This window comes from Rhincodon typus, chromosome 6 (assembly GCF_021869965.1).
Source record: "Rhincodon typus isolate 14 chromosome 6, sRhiTyp1.1, whole genome shotgun sequence".
NCBI classification, from domain to species: Eukaryota; Metazoa; Chordata; class Chondrichthyes; order Orectolobiformes; family Rhincodontidae; genus Rhincodon; species Rhincodon typus.
In genome coordinates, this window is record NC_063337.1 from 44636549 (window position 1) to 44661168 (window position 24620).

A 24620-nucleotide genomic window follows, 5' to 3' on the forward strand; every position below is an offset into this window, starting at 1 on the left:
GGAAACGCTATAGTTCGAGTACTTTAGATGGGTCAGTTTTTGTCCAATGTGTGCAGGAGGGTTTCCTGACACAGTATGTAGATAGGCCAACAAGAGGCGAGGCCACATTGGATTTGGTACTGGGTAATGAAGCAGGCCAGGTGTTAGATTTGGAGGTAGGTGAGCACTTTGGTGATAGTGACCACAAATCGGTTACGTTTACTTTAGTGATGGAAAGGGATAGGTATATACCGATTGGCAAGAGTTATAGCTGGGGGAAAGGCAATTATGAGGCGATTAGGCAAGATTTAGGATGCATAGGATGGAGAAGGAAACTGCAGTGGCTGGGCACAATTGAAACGTGGAGCTTGTTCAAGGAACAGCTACAGCGTGTCCTTGATAAGTATGTACCTGTCAGGCAGGGAGAAAGTGCTAGAGCAAGGGAACCGTGGTTTACTAAAGAAGTTGAATCTCTTGTCAAGAGGAAGAAGGAGGCTTATGTAAAGATGAGGCATGAAGGCTCAGTTAGGGCGCTTGAGAGTTACAAGTTAGCCAGGAAGGACCTAAAGAGAGAGCTAAGAAGAGCCAGCAGGGCACATGTGAAGTCTTTAGCAGGTAGGGTCAAGGAAAACCCTAAAGCTTTCTATAGGTATGTCAGGAATAAAAGAATGACTAGAGTAAGATTAGGGCCAGTCAAGGACAGTAGTGGGAAGTTGTGCATGGAGTCCGAAGAGATAGGAGAGGCACTAAATGAATATTTTTCGTCAGTATTCACACAGGAAAAAGACAATGTTGTCGAGGAAAATACTGAGATACAGGCTATTAGACGAGACGGGATTGAGGTTCAGAAGGAGGAGGTGTTAGCAATTCTGGAAAGTGTGAAAATAGATAAGTCCCCTGGGCTGGATAGGATTTATCCTAGGATTGTCTGGGAAGCTAGGGAGGAGATTGCAGAGCCTTTGGCTTTGATCTTTATGTCGTCATTATCTATAGGAATAGTGCCAGAAGACTGGAGGATAGCAAATGTTGTCCCCTTGTTCAAGAAGGGGAGTAGAAACAACCCTGGTAATTATAGACCAGTGAGCCTTACTTCGGTTATGGGTAAAGTGTTGGAAAGGATTATAAGAGATAGGATTTATAATCATCTAGAAAGGAACAATTTGATTAGGGATAGTAAAGCGTTTGATAAGGTTCCCCACGGTAGGCTATTGCAGAAAATACGGAGGCATGGGATTGAGGGTGATTTAGCGGTTTGGATCAGAAATTGGCTAGCTGCAAGAAGACAGAGGGTGGTGGTTGATGGGAAATGTTCATCCTGGAGTTCAGTTACTAGTGGTAAGGATCTGTTTTGGGACCACTGCTGTTTGTCATTTTTATAAATGACCTGGATGAGGGCGTAGAAGGATGGGTTAGTAAATTTGCGGATGACACGAAAGTTGGTGGAGTTGTGGATACTGCAGAAGGATGTTGCAGGTTACAGAGGGACATAGATAAGCTGCAGAGCTGGGCTGAAAGGTGGCAAATGGAGTTTAATGCGGAAAAGTGTGAGGTGATTCACTTTGGAAGGAGTAACAGGAATGCAGAGTACTGGGCTAATGGTAAGATTCTTGGTAGTGTGGATGAGCAGAGAGATCTCGGTGTCCATGTGCATAGATCCCTGAAAGTTGCCACCCAGGTTGATAGGGTTGTTAAGAAGGTGTACGGTGTGTTAGGTTTTATTGGTAGAGGGATTGAGTTTCGGAGCCATGAGGTCATGTTGCATCTGTACAAAACTCTGGTGCGGCCGCACTTGGAGTATTGCATACAGTTCTGGTTGCCGCATTATAGGGAGGATGTGGAAGCATTGGAAAGGGTGCAGAGGAGATTTACCAGGATGTTGCCTAGTATGGAGGGAAGGTCTTATGAGGAAAAGCTGAGGGACTTGAGGCTGTTTTAGTTAAAGAGAAGAAGGTTAAGAGGTGACTTAATAGAGACATACAAGATGATCAGAGGATTGGATAGGATGGACAGTGAGAGCCTTTTTTCTCGGATGGTGATGGCTAGCATGAGGGGACATAGCTTTAAATTGAGGGGTGATAGATATAGGACAGATGTCAGAGGTAGGTTCTTTACTCAGAGAGTAGTAAGGGCATGGAATGCCCTGCCTGCAACAGTAGTAGACTCGCCAACTTTTAAGGGCATATAAATGGTCATTGGATAAACATATGGATGATAACGGAATAGTTTAGGTTAGATGGGCTTCAGATTAGTTTCACTGGTCGACGCAACATCGAGGGCCAAAGGGCCTGTACTGCGCTGCAATGTTCTATGTTCTATGCGTGGGTTTCATCCAGATGCTTCGATTTTCTCCCACAGTCCAAAGATGTGCACATTAAGTGGATTGGCCATGCTAAATTGCCCCGTAGTGTCCAGGGATGTGCAGACTAGGTAAATTAGCCATGGTTTACATGGATAGGGTGGGGACCTATGTCTAGGTCGGAGGGTCTTCAGAAGGTCACTACAGACTTGATGGACTGAATGGCCTCTATCTGCATAGTAGGAATTCTCCGATGCTTTAACGTTTTCGAGAAGATTTGTAGCTCAGGTTGTGGAAGAGGTTGTAGACACGCTCGCCGAGCCAATGGGTTTGGTTGCAAACGTTTCAACACTCTGCTAGGTAGCATCATCAGTGCGCGTCCAGTGAAGCATCGGTGTTCTGTCCCACTTGTTATTTATATGCCTTGGTTTGCTGGGGTGATTGGTAATACTTCCAGTTTTGTTTTTCAGTGGTTTGTACACAGGGTCTAATTCAATGTGTTTGTTGATGGAGTTCCAGTTGGAATACCAGGCCTCCAGGAATTCCCTGGTGTGTCTCTGTTTGGCTTGTGCGATTATCGATGTGTTGTCCCAGTTGAATTCGTGTGCCTCGTTGGTCGTGTGTAATGAGACAAGTGAGAATTGGTCGTCTTTTGGTGGCTAGTTGGTGTTCATGTATCCATTGAGTCAATTTTCTTCCGGTTTAGCCTATGTAGTATTTCTCACAATCCTTGCATGGTATTTTGTATATTACCGCAGTTTTGCGTAAGGGATCCTTTACGTTCGTCAGTAGCTGTCATCAGGTGGTTGTTGGTTTGTGGGCTACTGTGATACCTAGGGGTACAGTATAAAAAATACCAGAATCAAAACCTCAGCAAACTGAGGCATATAAATAACAAGCAGGTCAGAACACCGACGCTTCACCGGAGGCGCACTGATGATGTTACCTAGCAGGATGACGAAACGTTTGCAACCAAACCCACTGGCTCAGCGAGCAAGTCTGCAACTTCATTTCATGATTCTATCCAGGCCCATACGTATGAGTTTTTATTTGTAGTGTTAATCTTTGATGTGGTACTTTACCAAATGCTTTCTGGAAATCTAAGTACAATACATCCATTGGATCTCTTTAATCCACAGCCCATGTTACATCTCCAAAGAACTCCAAGAGATTGATTATATGAATTCCCTATAACAAAACCATGTTGACTTTACTTGATTACCTTGAACTTATCTAAGTGCCCTGTTCTTTCATACTAGCTTCTGACATTTTCTTCATGGCAGGTGTTAAGCTAACTGGCTTATAGTTCTATGCTTTCTGTCTCCCTCCCTTTTTGAATGAAGGAGTTACATTTGCTTTCTTACAATCTAATGGCACCTTCCCTGAATCAAGGGAGCTTTGGAAAATTAAAACTGACGCATCAATTCTCTCACTAGCTATTTCTTTAGGACTCCAAGCTGAGGTCTATCAGGACCTGAGCACTTGTCAGCTCACAGCTCCAACAGTTTACTCAGTATCACTTCTCTGATGATTGCAATTTTCCTGAGTTCCTCCCTTTCTTCCATTTCTTTGTTTATAGTTGCTTCTAGGATGTATCCTCTATGGTTAAAACCAATGCAAAATACTTGCTTGATTCATCTGCCAACTCCTTATTCTCCATTATTAATTCCCCAGATTATCTTTCTATAGGATCAATGCTTACTTTGTCAGCTCTTTTCACTGGTTTCACAATCTCTCTTAGGTAGGGAGACCAAAACTGCACACAACAGTTGTGATTTCCAAGGCCCAGTATAACTACACTAAAACATCCCTACTTCTAAATGCAAATCCTCTTGCAATGAAGGCTAACAGATCATTTGCCTTCATCACTGCTTGCTGCATCTGCTGGTTTGTTTTCATTTACTGGTGTACAAGGACGTCTAGATCTTTGTACATCTACATTTCCCAATATATCACCATCTAAATAATACTTTTATTTTGTTTTTCACACCAAAGTGTATAACTTCACATTTACCTACATTATACTGCATCTGTCAAGTGTTTGCCCACACTCTCAACTTGTCTAAATTACCCTGGAACCTCCATGCATCCTCCTCACAACTAAATGCCACCTAATTTTGTGTTATCAGAAAACTGGGAAGTATTGCTTTGGTCCTCTTGTCTGAGTTATATAGTATATTGTGAATAGCTGGGACCTGAGCACTGACCCCTGCAACATGCCACTAGACACCACCTGCAACCTGGAAAAAAGCCTATTTATTCCATTCTTTCCAGTCTGTCAAACAATTCTCAATCCATGACAGTATATTACCCCAAAACTTGTTGTCTGATAGCTCACTTCATTCCTTGATTTAGGAGATGATTTCAGGCATCAGATCTAAAAATCTTTGCAGGACCTTCCCTCAACTTAACCACCTCACATCAGCATGCAGGATTAGTTCACCATACGCAGCATCAAGCTTGTCACGTAAGGATTTAAACAAATGGTGCTGAAGGGCTCTTGCTTGAATTGAGTTTACAATCTTAACAACTACTAGCAATACATGAGAAATGTCCTTAACTTTACTCATTAATGGATTACACAGTGAGAATTAACAAAAGAAGAAACATTAGGATCATTTCTGTAAAATACAACATTTGTGTCAAGCATAGCTCATGCACCATCAATTGTGATGGAGACCAGTCTCTTGACTGCAATGTTTTTCTCAAGCCCTTACAAGAAGGTGAGAAGTTTAGTTTTTAGTCTTTAGTTTTTATGTCCTTAAATTACATATACACAAACAACAATCAGCCAGACTGTGCCAGTCATGTCAATGTATTCATTAAACTGCAATGTGTTCCCTATAATGTTTCTTTGTTCTGCATGGACATACTAGACAAGTAGCTAAAGAGAAAGAATAGCAGATCTACAGAGAACAGGCACAGGATCAGGACTAGCTGAGCTGTTCTGCAGAGTCCAGCCATACATAATGGGCTGAATAGTGTGCTATGTTTCTAGTGCTGTAATATCCTCACTTCACACATGAATTTGCATTGCCACCTCAAAACTTACATTACCCTTCAATGATAGCTTGTCTGGACTAAGTTGAAACACAATGCAATTTGCTGGTAAAATCTGAAAAGACTTCCCTCCAGTTGTGCAGCTTCCAGAAACGGAAGTCATGCAGTGACAGGACACTTGAGAGGCACGTGGTGAGGGAACATGGGTAAGTGGTGAGATCAATTGTCAGAGACTCTGTGATTGACTAATCATGATCTATGTGTTGGAGGCCCTGTATATAAGACATCAGAAATAAATTTTAATCCATGGGACGAGACGTGTTACAAAAGCGATGGGCAGAAAAAGTGGAAAGATCTGGCTAAGGTTATCAGTGATGATGAGAAAACAGTAATTTTACAGCATGGCCACCAAACAGTTGGGGTACATTTCTCAGCAAACTGGCACTAACGGCACACTTACAGAATCTGAACAAATCATATAAAATGATGAAGCATCATACACACATCTGTTGGACAGTTAAGTGGACTAGATGACAACAGATGATGGGTAGACTGAAGATGGACATAGTGATTTTGAAGAACTGGATAAAGCTATTATCAATTACCAAAAGTTGTCACTGAATCACATATATGCCAGAAGGAGCCAGTTAAAGGAAGGAGGCCACTATTACTGAGAGCAGAAAAAGCCACCGGTAAGTACAAACATTGCTTAAATCTGCAAGGTGAGGAACAGGACACAAGATCAATGGTTTGACAAAATGAGGAAGACCAGAAGACAGAGTATGAGTGCCGTGGCATTATTAATAAGCCCTGTTGCTTCATTACTTTTTTCTCGATCAGTTCTGCCATGTGAAATTTTAATAAATGCTCCTCACATTTATCACGATTTAAATAATGGATCTCTTGCCTTGTTTGTAGCCTCAATAATGTCTTACCTTTAAAATAGTAGACTCGCCCACTTTAAGGGCATTTAAATGGTCATTGGATAAACATATGGATGATAATGGAATAGTTTAGGTTAGATGGGCTTCAGATTGGTTTCACAGGTCGGCGCAACATCGAGGGCCGAAGGGCCTGTACTGCGCTGTTATGTTCTATGTTCTTCTTCTATTGGACTTTGTCTGTTTAGGCTTCTAATTTGCCCCTTAATCACTTTAACTCTAGCCTTGTTCTCTGGCCCTTTTACTGTAGTTATGCCTTATGCCTGCTTTTATGGCAGCAACACTCAATCTGAACTTGTAAGTACTGTGAGATAGTAAGAACTGCCAATGCTGGAGTCAGTGATAACACAGCGTGGAGCTGGAAGAACACTGCAGACCAGGCAGCATCAGAGGACTAGGAAAGTTGACGTTTCGGGTTGGGACCTTTCTTCAGCAAAAATGTAAGTACTGTGCTTACTTGAAGGTATCACAACCTGTAAACTATGCCTTTTTTTAAAGTTATCCCTTGCCCAGCAGGGATTTAACTTTTACTCACAGAGCATCTCATGTCTATCTGCTCTTTAGCTGAAACCTGAATCAGGACCAGTCTTACAAATTATCAGCACCTGATGCAATCTGCACTGCTTGGTGTTCCATCATGTTGCTAGCTCACTCTTGCTGCTGTATGCCCCTTACCAGGTTTGAAATGCTTCTTACAATCAACTGTAGATTTTGCCTTCCAGAATCTTGTCCTGAAACTCTCTTTTGTAAGGTTCTCAAATGTTCATCTCTTTTAACTGCTGCCTACTTGAGCAGTTTTCTTCAAGCTGTGTCTGTAGGATCTTTGTATGCTACAGCTAAATAGCATCTGCACTGCTTGCTACCAGGTTGTAAGATGAATCTGCTCTATAACTCATCAAGATATTAGGTCTATCTGGTAATTTGCTGTCATTATCCTCTTTCTTGAAGATGTCCAGGGCCTTCTTGATCTAGTGTGGTAGAGGAAACCTACCTGGTAGTCTATTGAGAACAGACTCCTGCTTTAAGCAAGATGTTGTTTATTGCATGATAGCAACAAGTACTAATTGCACTGGTATGATAGACATTTGTTACTGAGATAATGAGTAATGTTAGGTTTTACTCCTTTGCAATCCAAATTTATTCCAGCCTGAATCCATGCAACATCAACAAATTCGGTGGTGTTTAATGCACTCCTCAGCATTACCCCTTTCAGCCTCTTACACTTTTATACAAAATATATCTCTATCTTCAATGGGAGATCTGTAGTTATAGTCTCCTCCATAAGGGGAAACATCCTCCCAGAATGCAATTCCAGTGAAAGCATACATAACTATGATTTCTATAAATTGTTATGTCTCTACCTTTCAAAAAATAGCAACAAGTTATTTGAAACAAGTCTTTGTTATGCATAATTTGCACTCAGTACTACCTTGCACTTACAAGGTATCCAATCAATATTTATGTAATGTTCTCATGAGCTTTTACCTGTTAAACCAGAAATCTGGAGAATCTCAGTTGTACTGTTGAATATATTAAACAATCAAGGCAAAGCATTCAGAGGCAGAGAGCAGTTAAATGGCAGAAGTGTGCTTTCAGGTATTCTACAATCTCAGTACTTGAATAAATCAGTTGGTCTACCTCCCAGTTGTCAGAATATTAGTCTACGGTGACAAGATAATCAGTTCCTGCAAGAGTGAAGAGATCCACTTCCAGCTTCATCCACGGTCTATCTAAAATGTCATGTTATCCACAGCTCTCTAGCCTGGCATGCATCACAGGCATGCATTGGCTGATGTGATCTTTGGTTTAATTGCTCATGTTTAACAAACAGAAACTTCTTTTATCTTCCACAAATTCAACTCAATTCCATTGCTGTCTTGCATGGATGCACTTAGCATCTCTCATTTCAACTCCTCAGGGACAATGATTCTGTTTGTTTTTGTACAATACGCAATCTTGGACTGTCAATTCATCTCTTCTTGCCCAATACACCCTTGTGACCACAGGACTGTCCTTGCTGCTTGCAGACCATTCTTCCTTCATCGCTTCTTACAACACTTGAAAATTTAGATCTTGTTAGATGGTTTTCTTGATTGGGGTCTGATAAACTCAATGTTAATGCTGTGTTGCTGGCTTCCAGAGCATGTTGAGTAGATGATTCATGTTAGATGTAAAAGATTTCACACTCTGATGTAGCATCATCAACTTCCAATATAATAAATTCTACTCTGGACAGCATTTCAGCCGTGTACATGTGTTTGCTTTGCTCGTATGTTCCATCCAGATGATATCTCCAGCCAGTTGTCTCTGTGATATTAGGGCAAATCTTGCCTTATTGGCATCTCATTGCAGGGTGAAGCAGATTAGAAGCTAAGAATTCTGCAGTGAGTAATTCACCTCCTGCCTCTCCAAACGCTGTCCATCTCCTAATGTTAGGAGTTTGGTGTAATATTTTCTACTTGCCTGACGGGTACGGCTCTAACAACACTCAAAAACTCAACATAGTGTGGAGCTGGATGAACACAGCAGGCCAGACAGCATCAGAGGAGCAGGAACACTGACGTTTCGGGACCAGCTCCACACCTTGTTATCTCAGACTCCAGCATCGGCAGTTCCTACTGTCTCCAAAAACTCAATACGATGATCTGATTTATAAATCCAACAAATCGTTGGACTGTTATTATATCTATTGGTCTCTCCACTGCTGTTACAGTTCTCACCTTTTTGGAACTTAGAGAAAGACTTTTTGTTGTCCATACATGACCTATGTCCGTGCTTATGAGCATTCTACTTATTATTTTTAATTGTCCAGCTTCAGCTGGCAATCTCTGTCCAGCAACCATAATACATTTCAATATGGTCAGGATCGTTCATTATGTCTCCATATCCATAAACTACTTAGCATCTCTCATTCCAACTCTTTAGGGACAATGATTCCATTTGTTTTGTATAATACGCAATCTTGGACTGTCAATTCATCTCTATATGCCCAATACACCATATCCATCATCCACTATCACTTTGACTCCAGGAACGTCATTCATCATCTCATGCTGCCTACCTTGATACTTCTCTGGAGCTTTTGAAATGCCAAATTAAATGTACAACTACCTGAAACAAAAGCAGAATTGCTGGAAAAACTCAGCAGATCTGGCCATGTAATTGGGGAGAAAACAGAATGAACATTGTGAGTGTTTCTCCATCACAACTCGGCAACGATTCGAACAGAAGAACCAAAGAACTGCAGATGCTGGAAATAAAAAGCAAAAATAGAAATTGCTGGGAAAACTCAGGTTTTGAAGGGTTCTGAAGGGTCAGGGACCTGAAATATTAACTCTGCTCTCTCCACAGATGCTGCCAGACCTGCTGAGTTTTTCTGTTTTTGTTTCTGTGCAACTATTTGTAAATCCCAGTCAGCATTCAGATTGTAGTGAGAAAGCTACTGTCTTAATTCAGCTTCATTTCCGAGTAACCCATCTTCGCATCTAGGGTGGTGACATAAAATTGCCTTTTCAAGTTGTTACAAAATTCCTTTGATGGTTTGCATGGGGTAGTGAGAATTTATCAGATCTGTATTTAGATCCTTTGAGTCAAGGCATACTCTCAGTTTTTCAGATTACTTCATTGCCACCATCCTATTGTAGCTGTCACTGCCTTTTCCAGATCTTCATACTTTGTCTATCAAGCCTGGAGGCAGCCAGGACTTTCCACAATACATACTGAGTTGGTTTTACAACCTCCAATTTCAGACGACATTCTTCAGGAATTTATCCTAAACCTGTAAAACACATTGATGTACACCTTAAGGATCGGTTCCATAGTCAATAGATAAATGTATTATCTCTATGATCAACTTTAAACGTAGAGACTTTGAAGACAAAGTATCGCTCCTATATTGCATGCCCTTAAGCATTCTAGCGAACTCAACGCGAATGTCGTCAAAAACAATAGAGCACGCTCTACACCGCGTTATCTCAAAGCACGCGCCCGGCTGGGCGGTTGGAGAGGGCGGATGGAGAGGGCGGAGTCAGCCCATCCGGGAGCACCAGCAGGGAGGAGGCCTGTGAGCGTGCGCGTCATCGCGAGACGTGTTACCACGAGCACGAGCACAGCGAGAGGTTGAGAGGGTGTGCGAGTGATAGGCGGTGGAGTGAAGAGTGTGCGGAATGAAAGAAGAGAAAGAGAACAAGGGGCGTGAGCGGCGAGTGGAGATCCAGTTCAGAGACAGAGAGGAAGGGGAGAAACGCAAAGAGAAAGATGAAAAAAAGGAGGTGCTCACTAAGGTGTGGGCTGCGCTGCTCGCTTTCTTCCTTCCCTCAAGCACGAAACCGTTTTCTTTTGGGGGGGGGGGGGGGGGCGTGTGTTCTAGAGCGTTGCGGGGTCTCCATGGTGACGTGGGAGTTAAAATGATGAGGCGGACGGTGATTGACAGATCGCGAGCTGTCCTCGAGTGCAAGGCGGCTCACGCGGCTGCAATTATCCCTCCGTTGGATTGCCCGTTGATTACCGATTCATCTTCAGCATCATACTGCTGCGGTAGTGCGCATCCACACACTTAAGATCGATGAGGCAGAAATTTTCCAACGAATCATATAGAGAAACGGCCATTGTCCTGTCCTCTTTCATATGTTGTCATAGTCTGGCTTCACAACCATCACCGTGCTGGATAACTTAACGAGAATTTTCGTCTCAAATTTTTGTGATCCCCAATCGTGTGATATGAGACGGGTTCTGGCTATTTTTAAAAGTAATTGCTTTGAAGTGGTGCAACTCCCGTTTTGGGGGAAAATGGGAGAATAGCTGTTTTTGCGCAATCTGCGTACCTGTAGTCTCATATTTCAAGTCGCAGGTTATTGTGATTTCGTTCAGGTCATCGTTATAGAGGGAAAGGAATTTCATTTCTTTATTGAAAATATTCCCTCTTTACATCAATGGTTTAAAACTGGCACCAACAATACAAGCCATACATATTAAAGTGTTTCTATAAGTGCGTTTATTCGCTAAAGACGTCAGTGTTTTGCACACAGCGATAAAAGGACATTTATAGTTAAAAAGCTTTGTTTATCGGTGCGTGATTTGTTTGTAAATTTACAGATTGGCCGATTACACGTGGATGCTATCGTTGCAAATGGACATGAGAGCGTTAAGATGTTTATGGTAGAGGCAGTGTATTCGTTGTGAGGGTCACCGGATCCGAAATATTAACTCTGGTTTTTCTTCACAGATGCTACCAGACCTGCTGAGCTTTTCCAGCAATTTCCGGGTTTTTTTGTTTCTGATTTTTCTGCGCAGATTGGTCCAATCAAATTAGCAAAGGTGAGGTTGAAAATCAGTTCTAGAGTCGTAGAGATATACAGCATGGAAAGAGACTCTTGGGTCCAACTCGTCCGTGCTAACCAGATATCCTATATAAATCTAGTCCCATTTGCCAGCATTTGGCCCATATCCCTCTAAACCCTTCCTATTAATATACCCATCCAGATGCCTATTAAATGTAATCATACCAGCCTCCATCATTTCCTCTGGCAGCTCATTCCATACATGCATCACTCTCTTCATGAAAATGTTGTCCTTTAGCTCCCTTTTATTATCCTTCTCCTCTCACCTTAAAGCTATGTCCACTAGTTTTAGACACCGCCCAGGGAAAATACCTTGCCTGTTTACCCTATCCATACCCCTCATGATTTTATACATCTCTATAAGGTCTCAACCTCCAAAGCTCCAGGGAAAATAGCCCCAGCCTATTCATCCTCTCCCCATAGCTCAAACTCTCCAACCCTGACAATGTCCTCTGTAGCTTCACAACATCCTTCCTATAGCAGGAAGACCAGAATTGCATTCAGTACTCCAAAAGTGGCTGAACCAATGTCATATACAGCTGCAGCATGATTTCCCAACCCCTGTACTCAATGCACTGACTGATTTCGAGGAATTGCTTTTGCAAAAGTGGAACCAATTAGGAGAAATGCATTTTTAGATATGGCATTGTATAATGAACAGGGTTAATTGTGTGGGAGCAGGCCATTTGGCCAATTGAACCTCCTCAGAACTTCCTGCTCAGACCCACCCTGTCCCTGTAACCTTGCAATTCCCATGGTCAGTCCACACATCCCTAGACACTATGGGCCAATTTAGCATTGCTGATCCACCTAACCTGCACATCCTTGAACTTGGGAGGAAACCCATGCAAACACAAGGAGAACGTGCAGACTCCAGGCACGGTCACCCGAGGGTGGAATTGAACGCAGCTCCTGGCTCTGTGATGCAGCAGTGTTAACCACTGAGCCACCATACTGCACAATATGATGCCAAACTCTTCTTTGATCATCGCCTTTGCCTCCTTGCCTACTTCTCTGGACAGGAGCCCTCCTCCTTGCTCCATGGACCCTTTCACCTATCTTCAATACCCAGCCTCCTGTCGTCTTCTCTGCATTTCATCTCTTTATTGAGAACTGTTGACATGACATGAGCTGCCTTAATTTCTTTGCTCCCCTCACTGATGAGAACATATAACAGCAGAGCACAGGAACAGGCCCTTTGGACAACATGTCTGTGCTGACCACGATGCCATTCTAAGCTAATCCCTTTGCCTGCATATGGTCCATATCCCTTTATTTCCTGTCTGTTAGTTTGTCTCTCTAAATGCCTCATAAAATTTGTGTCTGCTGCCTCCCCTGGCAGTGTGTTCCAGGCACCTACCACCCTCTGTGTTTTAAAAAAAACTTCCCTTGCACATCTCCTTTAAACTTTGAGATAGTAAGAACTGCCGATGCTGGATATCTCCTTTTAAACTTTTCCGCTCTCACCATAAACCTATTTCCCCCTGGGGAAAAAGATTCCGAGTATCAGTCCAATCCATGCCTCATTGTTTTACATTCTTCTATTACATTGCCTCAACCTTTAGTGAAAGTAATCCAAGTTTGTCCAACTCTCCTTATAGTTAATGCACTCCAATCCAGGTAATGTCCTGGTAAACTACTCTCCAAAGCCTCCATATTTTCCCTATATTGTGGTGACCAGAGTGCTTACCATACTCAAAATAAGGTCTAACTAAAGTTTTGTACAGTTGCAACATGACCTGCCAACTTTAATACTTACTGCCCTGACTGAAGGCAAGCATGCTGTATGCCTTTTTTTTAATCCACTTTTGTTGCCACTTTTAGGGAGCTATGGAATTTTTCCCCAAGATCCCTTTGTATTCTAATATTACTCGCTTTGAACTCATTGTACTAATCCTTTTGGGTCTAACCCTGACTTCATTATCAAACCTGCTGATAACGGAGGTGCTGTTGTCATCTGTTTCCTAACAACCATTTTGCAGAAGCTGAATGTCAACTCCTGTGCACTTCTTCCTTTCTCCCTGGACCATGACCACACCATTGAACGTTAAACTCTTGATTCCAGGAATGTCACTGACCTCGTCTCTGTTGAACATGTCCCCTCCTCAGTTTCCTCAACTCCACATACCTTCCCAAAATACACAAACAAGACTGCCATGGTATTCCTGAAATGAACAAAAACAAATTGCTGGAGAAACTCAGCAGGTCTGGCAGCACCTGTGTAGAGGAAATGAAGAGTTAACACTTTGAGTCCAGTGACTATTCTTCAGACCTGATAGCAACTAGAAAAAGTTGGTATTTATGTTGAAGGGTATATTGCAGGGAAAGGTGAGAGAATGACTGAATTGGGTGGCATTGGAACCCAGTGAGAGAGAGAGAAAAGTTAGGAAGACAAAGGATTGATTATTGCAAGCCCGACAAGAAGAGAAACTAACAATGAATAGATGAAAATATGTTATTAAAGGTAACTCGTGTTAAGTGAAGCCCTCAATGCTCAACAGCACCTCATTCTCCACTTGTGCGTTTGTGTTCTTGTTGGCTTTGCACTCAAAGTTGACCTATTTTCTCTTCTACAAATGAACCATCCACACCTGTTTTACATATTTCACTTAGCAGTATTAGCATTCCCTTTGTCTTTTGCTCTGGTAACCCTCAGCATCTGTTCCACTTGCTCATCCCTTTTATGAACAGCATAAAAACCATTATTTTCCAGCCTCCTCCACTTCTAAGAAAGAGTCTTTGAAATCTCTCCAAGATGCTACGAGATGTGCTGAGTTTTTCCATTTTTATTTCCAATTTTGCAGCATCTCTGGTATATTGTTTTTAATAAACAAATGCTAATTATAAATCTGTGAAAAGGTGGTCATAATATAAATGAATATTAAGTTTGAAAAGAACATACTCCAGTTCCAAACAATAATGTCAAATTTTAAAGCCAGTTACATAGTTGTGAGATGAGAGCTGGGTAAATAGACTGAAAAGTCTGGCAATAAGTAAGCAGTGGGACACATTCAAAGAAACAATTAAAAATAAAAACATACAAAATAGGAACAGGAGTATGTCCAACTCCCTTTTGAAATCATACAATGTTAAACAAAAATGCATTTAATTGAAAAAAATACTTAGCCACAGGTGAATCTCGCCTACTTATAGATGGTATTACACTAAAAGAAAAGGCTTGTATGCCGGGTATATAAAAGGCAAGTGAGCTAAAATAAACCTTAGTTTCTTGGATACACAGGCAAGATAAATAATCACAGGAATTAGGAAGTGGGTGAGATGTTTACTATACGTTGTTTCGATCTTCACAGTAATAAATACTAATTGCACAACCAGAATGGTTGGGTAATGGAGGGCCAAAAAAAGGGGAATTTGAGGTAATTAATATCAATAGAGAAAAAGTACTTGAGAAATATAAGGGACTAAAAGCTGCCAAAATACCAGGATGTGATGGACTGCATTATGTGATTGTAAAAGAGATAGCCTCATTGTTTGCGGCTGTGGTGGTTATGTTTTTCAAAAATTTCCTACATTCTGATATGGTTGCAGCATATTGGAAGCAAATATAACAGCATTACTCAGGAGAGGAAGGAAAGAGAAAAGTTGGAATGAAGATTGAGTTGACCTAACAAGAGGTATCAATGAAAATGCTAGAACCTACTAAGGCAGTTTAAACCATGCTTTTCTAAGTGCATTTTTAAATTAGACTGATGTGCTATACCTGGGAATAAGTTGGAATTCGAGCATCACTATTCACAAAATTATCATAGAAGTTAAAGATTTAATGTGCAAAATCGATAATTTACCTGCCTTCTAGACTCCGGTTGACTGAAAGTACAGACCAACTTTTAATATTTAACAAGAATGGTTATGATTTACAATTAAACAGATGTTAACTAGAGATGAATGATTAGTAGATTATATCAGTAGTTTATAATTATGGAATCATAGAATCCCGACAGTGTGGAAGCATGCTATTTGGCCCATCAAGTCCACACCAACCCTCCTAAGAGCCTCCCTCCCATACCCATACTCCTCCCCTATCCTTGTAACCCTGCATTTCCCATGCCAACCCATTTAGCCTGCACATCTCTGGACACAATGGGCAATTTAGCATGGCTAATCCACTTAACCTGCACATCTTTGGACTTAGTTAAAACTCAAATCCAAAATTCCAGCTGTGCACACATGTAGACAGACACAAGAAAATGGATGCTATGGCAGAGGGCATAATTGGGAAGGCGGTTCAGTGGTTCCTGTCCACAGGGTTGCTGAGATGATCCTTTGGCTAATCAGAATACTGTTCTTGCTCTTCCTTCTCCAGGTACTTTTGTTTTAATAGGCACAGGGTTGTTGATTCAAATGTATTGAGGTCTCTGATCTATTAATTAAAAGTCACAGTGATGAGGGGAAATAAACCTGTTATATTAAGGCTTGAGAAGCTTTGTACTGCAGAGGAAACACAGCTTTCCTTCCAGAGGTCTGATGGCTTCTGTCCCAAACATTTGCACACAAAGCTGTCAGCTTCCTGGGAGCCAACCGCACACTTGTTGGGAGCTAGAAGCCTTTGTTATCAATAACTGGTCATCAGTCCACAGACAAATGAGTTACTTGTTACTGGTCAAATCTCCATTTGTACACAGACTCTTCACTCCAGTATGCCTGTGCCGAGACATTCTCCACTGCTTGCACAAATGGCTGTATAAACAGTGCTTACAATTAGTGTTGGATAACTTGCTTTTAAAAAATGTAGTAATCCTCCAACAATTCTTGGCTTTTAACCAGTCCTTCCATTTAAGTCCACATTCAGAAATACAGAAAAAAAAATACAGTCTTTACAAGACAGTGTCCACATTGTTTTACAAAATAGAAATTTTTTGGCAAACTTATTTAAATTTTTTTGAGGATCCAACTTGTTGCGTTAATTTTTTAAAACAAAGTGATGCTATGCTTAGATTTGCAAAGGGCACTCACTAAGGTGCCATGCAAAATGTTAATATGTAAGATAAGCACTCATGGAATTGAGGGGACCACTTTACTCAAACACATGGCACACTTTTGGGGCATGTAGGATTTGAACCTGGACCTGTTGTTCTCATGATATGAACACTGCCACTGTGTCACAACATCCCTTATTAATGAACCTGTTGAGATGTTTTATGACCTCTGTGGCAATGAAAGCGTGAACCCAGATCTTCTAGCTCAGAGGTAGGGACACACGACCCTCTGGAGTTGGAGGTAATATGATAACATGAATAGAATTTTGATTGATTTGCAGGCCCCACAGGATTTTCTTGTGAAAGGGCATTATGGCTGTCAAAAATAGTTTGAATTTTAGTTCAATAGTCTACTTGATCTGAGCCAAATTCTTGATATGAAGCAAAATTTGTATTTTATTTTTCTTTATTCATTCACTGGGATGAGGACGTTGCTGGCCAGGTAGCATTAATTGCCCAGAGAGTAGTTAAGAGTCAACCACATTGCTGTGGTTCTGGAGTCACATGTAGGCCAGACCAGGTAAGGATGGCAGTTTCCTTCCCTATTGGACATTAGTATCAATTTTTAAAATAACAGGTTCATCAATACGAGAACACTTGAAATATTTGGCTTTATTATGATTTTGCAACAGTACGTTTGTCAAATTGGAGGTTGGATACCATTACATTTCTCTTCCACTAGGGGTGTTAGTCATGCATGTTGCATTGATGTGCTTCATCATTACACAGGACATGTTATTAATTCTAATTTTGATAATAAATAGATATCTTTTTTCCCAAAATAATTGTAGATTAAACATTTTATTGTGGTGGTGAATGCTGTTTATTATGAATATTTTGTAGAAGTATAATTCGTAAAGATCTGTAGAAGGTACATGAAAAAATTCCTGTGTTTTTAATATGTGCATTGAATCCTTTTGGGAGGGGTATATTGTTTTCAATGCCATAGTAATACCAAAAGGGTTAAATTTACAAAATTGGATACTTCCGTGAAAAATATATTTAAAAAAGCACTGATTTTTGTTTGCAAATGTAATACTTTAATTAACATAATCAAAAATTGTTCATTTTCCTTTTCCTTTTCACATACAGATTTGATAAAGAAATAAGCAAATGACTAATAAGTTAAATACTTGTGTTGAAGAAATATCCATCATCTTTGGTACAAACTAGGAACATAATTTCCATTATGCAGCAACGTATATAAGGCTGAAATTTAGTGATTCATGAACATCATTAGGTTGAGCATCATTAGGAGTGACTGACTTCTTGCCACCCCTGCCCTTCAACCAGTGAGATAGATTGCCAATTCAAGCTTCAATCAGCCACTTAAGAGCTGACCATCAAACTTCTCAGCAATATACTGACTAGCAGCATTTTTTTTGTTATTCAGTATGACTAGGGGGGTGTGATTTATATTTCTTAATATCATTAATTTTAGAATTTGACTTTCAAACTATTGATTAATGGGTGTAGGTCTTTTTTGTATGAAGGTGTTTAATAATTATCTAGGTGTCTCTGTCTGCCCTGATTTTAAACCAGTATGTATCAGAGAACATATCTGAATGGACTCTTGGTGTATTAATAGAAGTTTGCCTAAACTTTTTTTTTCTGATAGGAGGGAGAAAACGTTTTTAAAAATTTGCTTGTTTATGGGTTTAGAATAATCAAGAATTGATTTTAGCTTAGCAAAAAAGAGATTGACAAGTCTTGAGGCAGTTCTAAGTTAGATTAGTTTCTCCAAGGAAAAGAAGAATTTTCAGAGCAGTTCAGGAAATAAGTTACTTCAAGGAAAGAGTGTACCAGACTAGGAGTGTTTGTTTAGAAATCTGCATTGGTTATTCAGAATTGAGAAAGTCTAGATCTCAGTTGTGAGAGACAAAGGAATAGGCCTTGTAGCTCCCAGGAACAGAACTGAAAAGAAGCAGCTCGGTCAAACTGAAGATTTGATTGGGTAGGAAAATTTCACTGGTGTTTGGGCAACTGTAAAATGATGGTGTTGGGGGATGTTGGAATTTTGAAATCTTTCAAATGTGTTTTGTTTAGTAGCTTTTTCTTTGTTTTTATGTGTTTTGTGTAATAAAATTCTGTTTTATCATTAAAACCAAATCTGCTGCCTTGTGCATTTATGTTCGAGTGAAAGACTGCCATGTTAACTTAGAAAGCCACAAAAATATGGCCCATCGAGACAGATTTCATTTTGGAGGGATTTATCCAGTGGTACGTCAACTGGGATCATAACATCAGTCAAGAGATATAGACATCACTGGCTAAGCCAGCATTTATTTTCCATCCCTAGTAAGCCCTGGTAAGGTGCTGTTGAGCTGCCTTTTTGAACCACCACAGTCTGTGGGTGCCACCATGCTTTTGGGATAGAAGTTCCAGGATCTTTACCTACCAACGGTAAAGAAATGGTGATATAGTTTCCAATCAGGATGGTGTGTGGCTTTAACGAAAAATTTCACGTGGTGGTGTTTCTATCCATCTGCTGCTCTGGTCATTCTAGGTGACAGATGAGGTGCATTTGGAAAGTGCTGATGGACAAGATTTGATTTACCGCAGTGCATCTTGCAGTTGGTACACACTGTCATTGGTGGGGGTGAAGTGAGTGAATTTTGAAGGTGGTAGATCGGATGTCAGTCAAGCAGGCTGCGTTGTCCTGGATGGTATTGAGTTCATGAGTGTTGGGTCCCAGAGATTGTTGCTGGATGCCTAGGCCTCAAGCCCTTAAAGAATGAGAAGGAAGTGCTTTTCTTTCAGAAAGATCCTTCAGCAGCCACCCACTTGCCCACTAACTCTGTGCCAATTATCTCTGGATTGAGGCAAGTAGAGTCTCCCTCCTCTGCCAAGTCCTGCAGGCTTGTCGTTCTGGTGGTTGACTTGTGAAAGCAGCCACCTTTTCATTCGGAAGGCAGGTAATCGTGCCAGTGGCAAGTTGAGGACCTTAAGTGGCTGTTAGTTGATCACGTAAGAGCCTTAATTGGAGGCAAGTCGAAGGTAACCCATGGGCCTTCTATCCCGGCACTTAATTGCTAAAGTAGCAAGAAGGGAATGAATATCTCTCTGGGTCCAACTCGCTCGATTATTTGTTCTTTTCACCAGCTTTCGCCACCTCAAGAAAGGGGAGAATCACACCGTAAGCACTGCCTCTGTGTGAAGTTAGTGAATTTGAGTTTTAACATTGTTTAAACGATTTAATATAGTAAATATGGAGGAATTAGAGCAAGGGCTGTACTTAGAATTAGGTCATTCATGAGCAATATCAGCAAATTGTTTTTCACATGACAGTAGAACTATGAGTTTCGGTCCCTCTGAAATGGCTGTGAAACTTGGTTATTTAAAGCTTTTAAGACTGAGGTACTAGTCTTTACTAGTTGATTGCATGAAGTGATATGGAGCAAAGGCAGGATATTGAGATTGAGCATGGTCTAATTGAGTGACAGTGTAGATATTTTTAGTCAACCTGTTCAGGTATGTTATGATACATCTCTGAAGCAAGTGGGACTTAACCCTAGGCCTTCTGGCCCAGATATAGGGACAGTACCACTGTGCCACAAGTGTCTTTGAAGTGTTGAAAAAAGGCACAGACGACATACAAACTTAGGATTTCCTGTTTACTAGACAGGAGCTTTAACCTATGAAGCCACAATAAGTTGAATAACCTACAACTGTTTCAGTTCACTCCACCATTGTCTTCAGAGTTGGTGCGAGTTCATATGCAGAAATTATTTATCATGATTTGGAGGATTTTAACAATGAAGATACAGGAAGAATATTTGAATGAAAATGCTTTGTTTATTTCAGTACCCTTTTGTCTAAATTGGATGGTCTATAGTATTAACAGCACTGAACGTAACAAACTTGAGATGTCCACTTTTCTCCTGTCCCAGAACATCACATTTTTAGGTGGTGAGGAGAGTGTAAACACAATTGTTTGGGACAGACTGGAAATTTTGCCTTCATCTGTAATCATCTGTATGTCATGCTTCCCGTGTGTGTGGTCCTTCCTTTGTCACATTTTGTTCTGCTCTAGTTTTAATGTTGTTCCTTTGTGACATTGGCCAGTTCTGAGAAAGGTTAATATGCCTAAAATGTTAAAATTGTATTATTTCAGTGGATGATACCTGACCTACAAGCTTTGCAGTGTTTCTTGCTTTGTCAAATTTTCCTTGCCCATGGTGCATTACTTTTTACTTACTAACCATCTCTGCTATTTTATTGTCACAACAATATTCACACTTTTTCACTAATTTCTTATCAGTTTAAAACTTGTGCTGTTTTCATGCAGCTTAATTCTCTTGAGGAGCCATTAGTTTCATTGCAATGAATGTCATTACACCAAATGTTCTTAATGATAATGAACAATATTGTTCATGATTAAAAAGTCATTCAACATTAATGATAACCCTAGGTTTCTGTCACAGGTACTGTCTTGCAGATTTGTACCTGGCATTTTGTTGGAATATATGGATTCATATACCACAGAAGGCCTTTCAGCTCATTGTGCCTGGCTGGCTGTCTGGAAGAGCTATCAAAGAGATGATTAAAAATCTCTTCTTATCCTTCTCCAACCTAAGGAGATCAATCCTATCCTTTTCAGTTTCTCCATTATTGAAGTCAACTATTCCTCATTCTATTCTGATAAATTCCTTCAGCATCCCATCTAAAGTCTTTGACATCTATCCAAATGTGTGGTGCCTAGAATTTAATACAGTAGTCTAACTGACACGAAACTCATTTTGCAGGTTTAGGACAACCGTTACTTTTACACCCCAGTGTCTCTTCTAATAAAGCTAAAGATAACCGTTATGACTATACTATGGCTTTAAGAGGTGTATTTTGTCTTGGGTTTTTTTTAATGAAGAAAGGCTGAGACTGAGATGCAAAGCTACCTGCTCAAAGCCAATAAAGTAAACTGCTTGCGAGGCCTTGGGTTTCTTCTTTAAAGTTGAAACAGTAGAAGCAGCCTGAATGATCAAGCTCCCAAAGAACCAGGATTTTTAGTTTTAGCTTTGAGCAGTTGCTGAAGTCTTGAAGCTGGATGTAGAAGTTCTTATTTCTCTCTGTTACAGCTAAAAGCTGGGGTTCTGTTCCTGCTGCTAGAATTGCATGTGAGACCATCTATTTTACTGAATTTGCCTTTGCCAAAGGTTTGTTTATGGGATGTTACTCTATTAGAATGGTTAATTGGTAGTAGTAAACATGTGTATTATTTTGTTAAGCATTTTGATAGTTACAGTTAAGCCAATTCTTTTATTTTTATTTTGTCTGTATTTTAACTGTCGTCTAAAAGTAAAGTATGTTTTGCTTAAAGTCAAGTAGTTTGACCAATTGAATTGCATCTGGAATGCAACGCGTTGTAATTACCTTTAAAATAAGAAAAGTTAGGATCTGGGCTCAGGGATAGCAAGAACTGCAGATGGAGTCAGAGATAACACAGTGTGGAGCTGGAGGAACGCAGCAGGCCAGGCAGCATCAGGGGAGCAGGTTGGGACCCTTCTTCAGAAATGGGGAGGGGGAAGGGAGCTCAGAAATAGAGAGAGGAGGCGTGGGACTGGGGAAGGCAGGTGGGGTGGTGATCGGCGAGTGCAGGTCAGAAGTGGTGAGGATTGGTCAGTGAGATGGGAGGGGTGGATAGATGGGAGAGAAGATGGACAGGTTGTGTCAGGTCAAGAAGGCGGGGATGAGGCCAGGGGTGGGGAGATTTTAAAACTGGTGAAATCCACATTTAGGCCATTGGGCTGTAGGCTCCCGAGGTAGAATATGAGGTGCTGCTCCTCCAGTTTGCGGATGGCTATTGTCATAATATGTTTTGGGGGTTTTTGATCTGGTCCATAACAGCATGTGCACTGTTTCCCCGCTGTTCCTGCACTGTTTTTAGAATGCTGTGTGTTGAGTGGCTTGGATGAGAAGTTGCTGTTGTGGTGTTCCCATGTATATAGTGCCGTTGTCCTTCTAGATGATCGTGGTTTAGAAGGTGCTGTCTAAGGAGCCTTGGTGAATTTCAGCATGCACCTTGTAGATGGTATAGACTGCTGCTATTGAGCATCAATGGTGGAGTGAGTGAATGTTTGTGTTCGTGATGCCTTTCAAGTGGGCTGCTTTTTCCCAGATGATGTCAAGCTTCTTGAATGTTGTTAAGCTGCACTCATCCAGGCAAGTGAGATGTATTCCATCACACTTGACTTGTGCCTTATTGATTTGGATAGGCTTTGGCGAGTTAGGGGATATGTTATTGACTGCAGAATTCCAAGCCTGTGACTTGGTCATGTAGCCACAATATTTGTATGGTTATTCCATTAAGTTTCTGGTCAGTAGTAACCCCTGGGATGTTGATAATGCAGGATTCAGCAATGGTAATGCCGTTGAATGTCAAGGGGCAATGGTTTGATTCTGTCTTGTTGAAGGTGGTCATTGCATGGCTACTGTGTGGTGTGAAAACCATTTGTCTTTGCCACATGTTTGCCCTAACCTTGATATTGTTTAGGCCTTGCTGCGTTTGTACATGGACTGCTTCATTATCTGAGGAGTTGCTAATAGTGCTCAACATTGTGCCATCATCAGAGAACGTTCCCACTTTTGACCTTATGATGGAGGGAAAGCCATGTGTGAAGCAACTGAAGCTAGTTGGGCTCAGGATACTAGCCTGAGAAACTTCTGGACAGATGAGATGAATGACCTCTAACAAGGATGTGAATATTGGAGACAACAAGGTGCAAGGCTGGATGAACACAGCGGGCCAAGCAGCATCATAGGAGCAGAGAGGCTGACGTTTCGGGCTGAGACCCTTCATCAGAAAAGGGGGAGGGGAAGGGGGTTCTGAAATAAATAGGGAGAGAGTGGGAGGCGGATAGAAGATGGATAGAGGAGAGGATAGGTGGAGAGGAAACAAACAGGTCAAAGAGGTGGGGATGGGGCCAGTAAAGGTGAGTGTAGGTGGGGAGTTAGGAAGGGGATAGCTCAGTCCAGGGAGGACAGACAGGTCAAGGGGGCGGCATGAGGTTGGTCGGTAGGAGATGGAAGTGCGGCTTGAGGTGGGAGGAGGGGATAGGTGGGAGGAAGAACAGGTTAGGGAGGCAGGGACGAGCTGGGCTGGTTTTGGGATGCGGTAGGGGGAGGGGAGATTTTGAAACTTGTGAAATCCAACCGATATTCATTTCAAGCCCACCGACTCCCACAGCTACCTAGAATACTCCTCCTCCCACCCACCTTGCTGCAAAAATGCTATCCCCTATTCCCAATTCCTTCACCTCCGCCGCATCTGCTCCCAGGAAGAGGCATTCCACTCCCGTACATCTCAGTTGTCCTCGTTTTTCAAGGACCGTAACTTCCCCCCCTCGGTGGTCGAGAACGCCCTCAACCGTGTCTCCCACATCTCCCACACCTCATCCCTAACACCCCGTCCACGCAATAAGAACCAAAAAAGAATCCCCCTCGTCCTCACGTACCACCCCACCAACCTCCGGATCCAACGCATCATCCTCCCACACTTCCGCCATTTGCAATCCGACCCCACCACCAAAGACATCTTTCCCTCCCCACCCTTATCTGCTTTCCGGAGGGACCACTCTCTCCGTGACTCCCTTGTCCGCTCCACACTCCCCTCCAGCTCCACCACACCCGGCACTTTTCCCTGCAACCGCAGGAAGTGCTACACCTGCCCCCACACCTCCTCCCTCACCCCCATCGCAGGCCCCAAGCAGACTTTCCACATCAAGCAGATGTTCACCTGCACATCTGCTAATGTGGTATACTGCATCCGCTGTACCCGGTGTGGCTTCCTCTACATCGGGGAAACCAAGCGGAGGCTCGGGGACCGCTTTGCAGAACACCTACGCTCGGTTCGCAATAAACAACTGCACCTCCCAGTCGCGAACCATTTCAACTCCCCCTCCCATTCCTCAGACAACATGTCCATCCTGGGCCTCCTGCAGTGCCACAACGATGCCACCCGAAGGTTGCAGGAACAGCAACTCATATTCCGCTTGGGAACCCTGCAGCCCAATGGTATCAATGTGGATTTCACAAGCTTCAAAATCTCCCCTCCCCCTACCGCATCCCAAAACCA

General features: G+C 41.8%; 1 protein-coding gene across 2 annotated transcripts in view; it reads left to right on the forward strand.

The window, feature by feature from the left end:
* Positions 1–10349: 10349 nt before the first annotated feature.
* Positions 10350–24620, forward strand: part of upf3a (UPF3A regulator of nonsense mediated mRNA decay) — a 76238-nt gene continuing 61967 nt past the window's right edge. For both annotated transcript variants that reach the window (XM_048598130.1, XM_020523882.2), the window contains exon 1: positions 10350–10499. In XM_048598130.1, the coding sequence (XP_048454087.1) occupies positions 10383–10499 (117 nt within the window). In that variant the 5' untranslated portion in view covers positions 10350–10382. The remainder of the gene's footprint in view (positions 10500–24620) is intronic.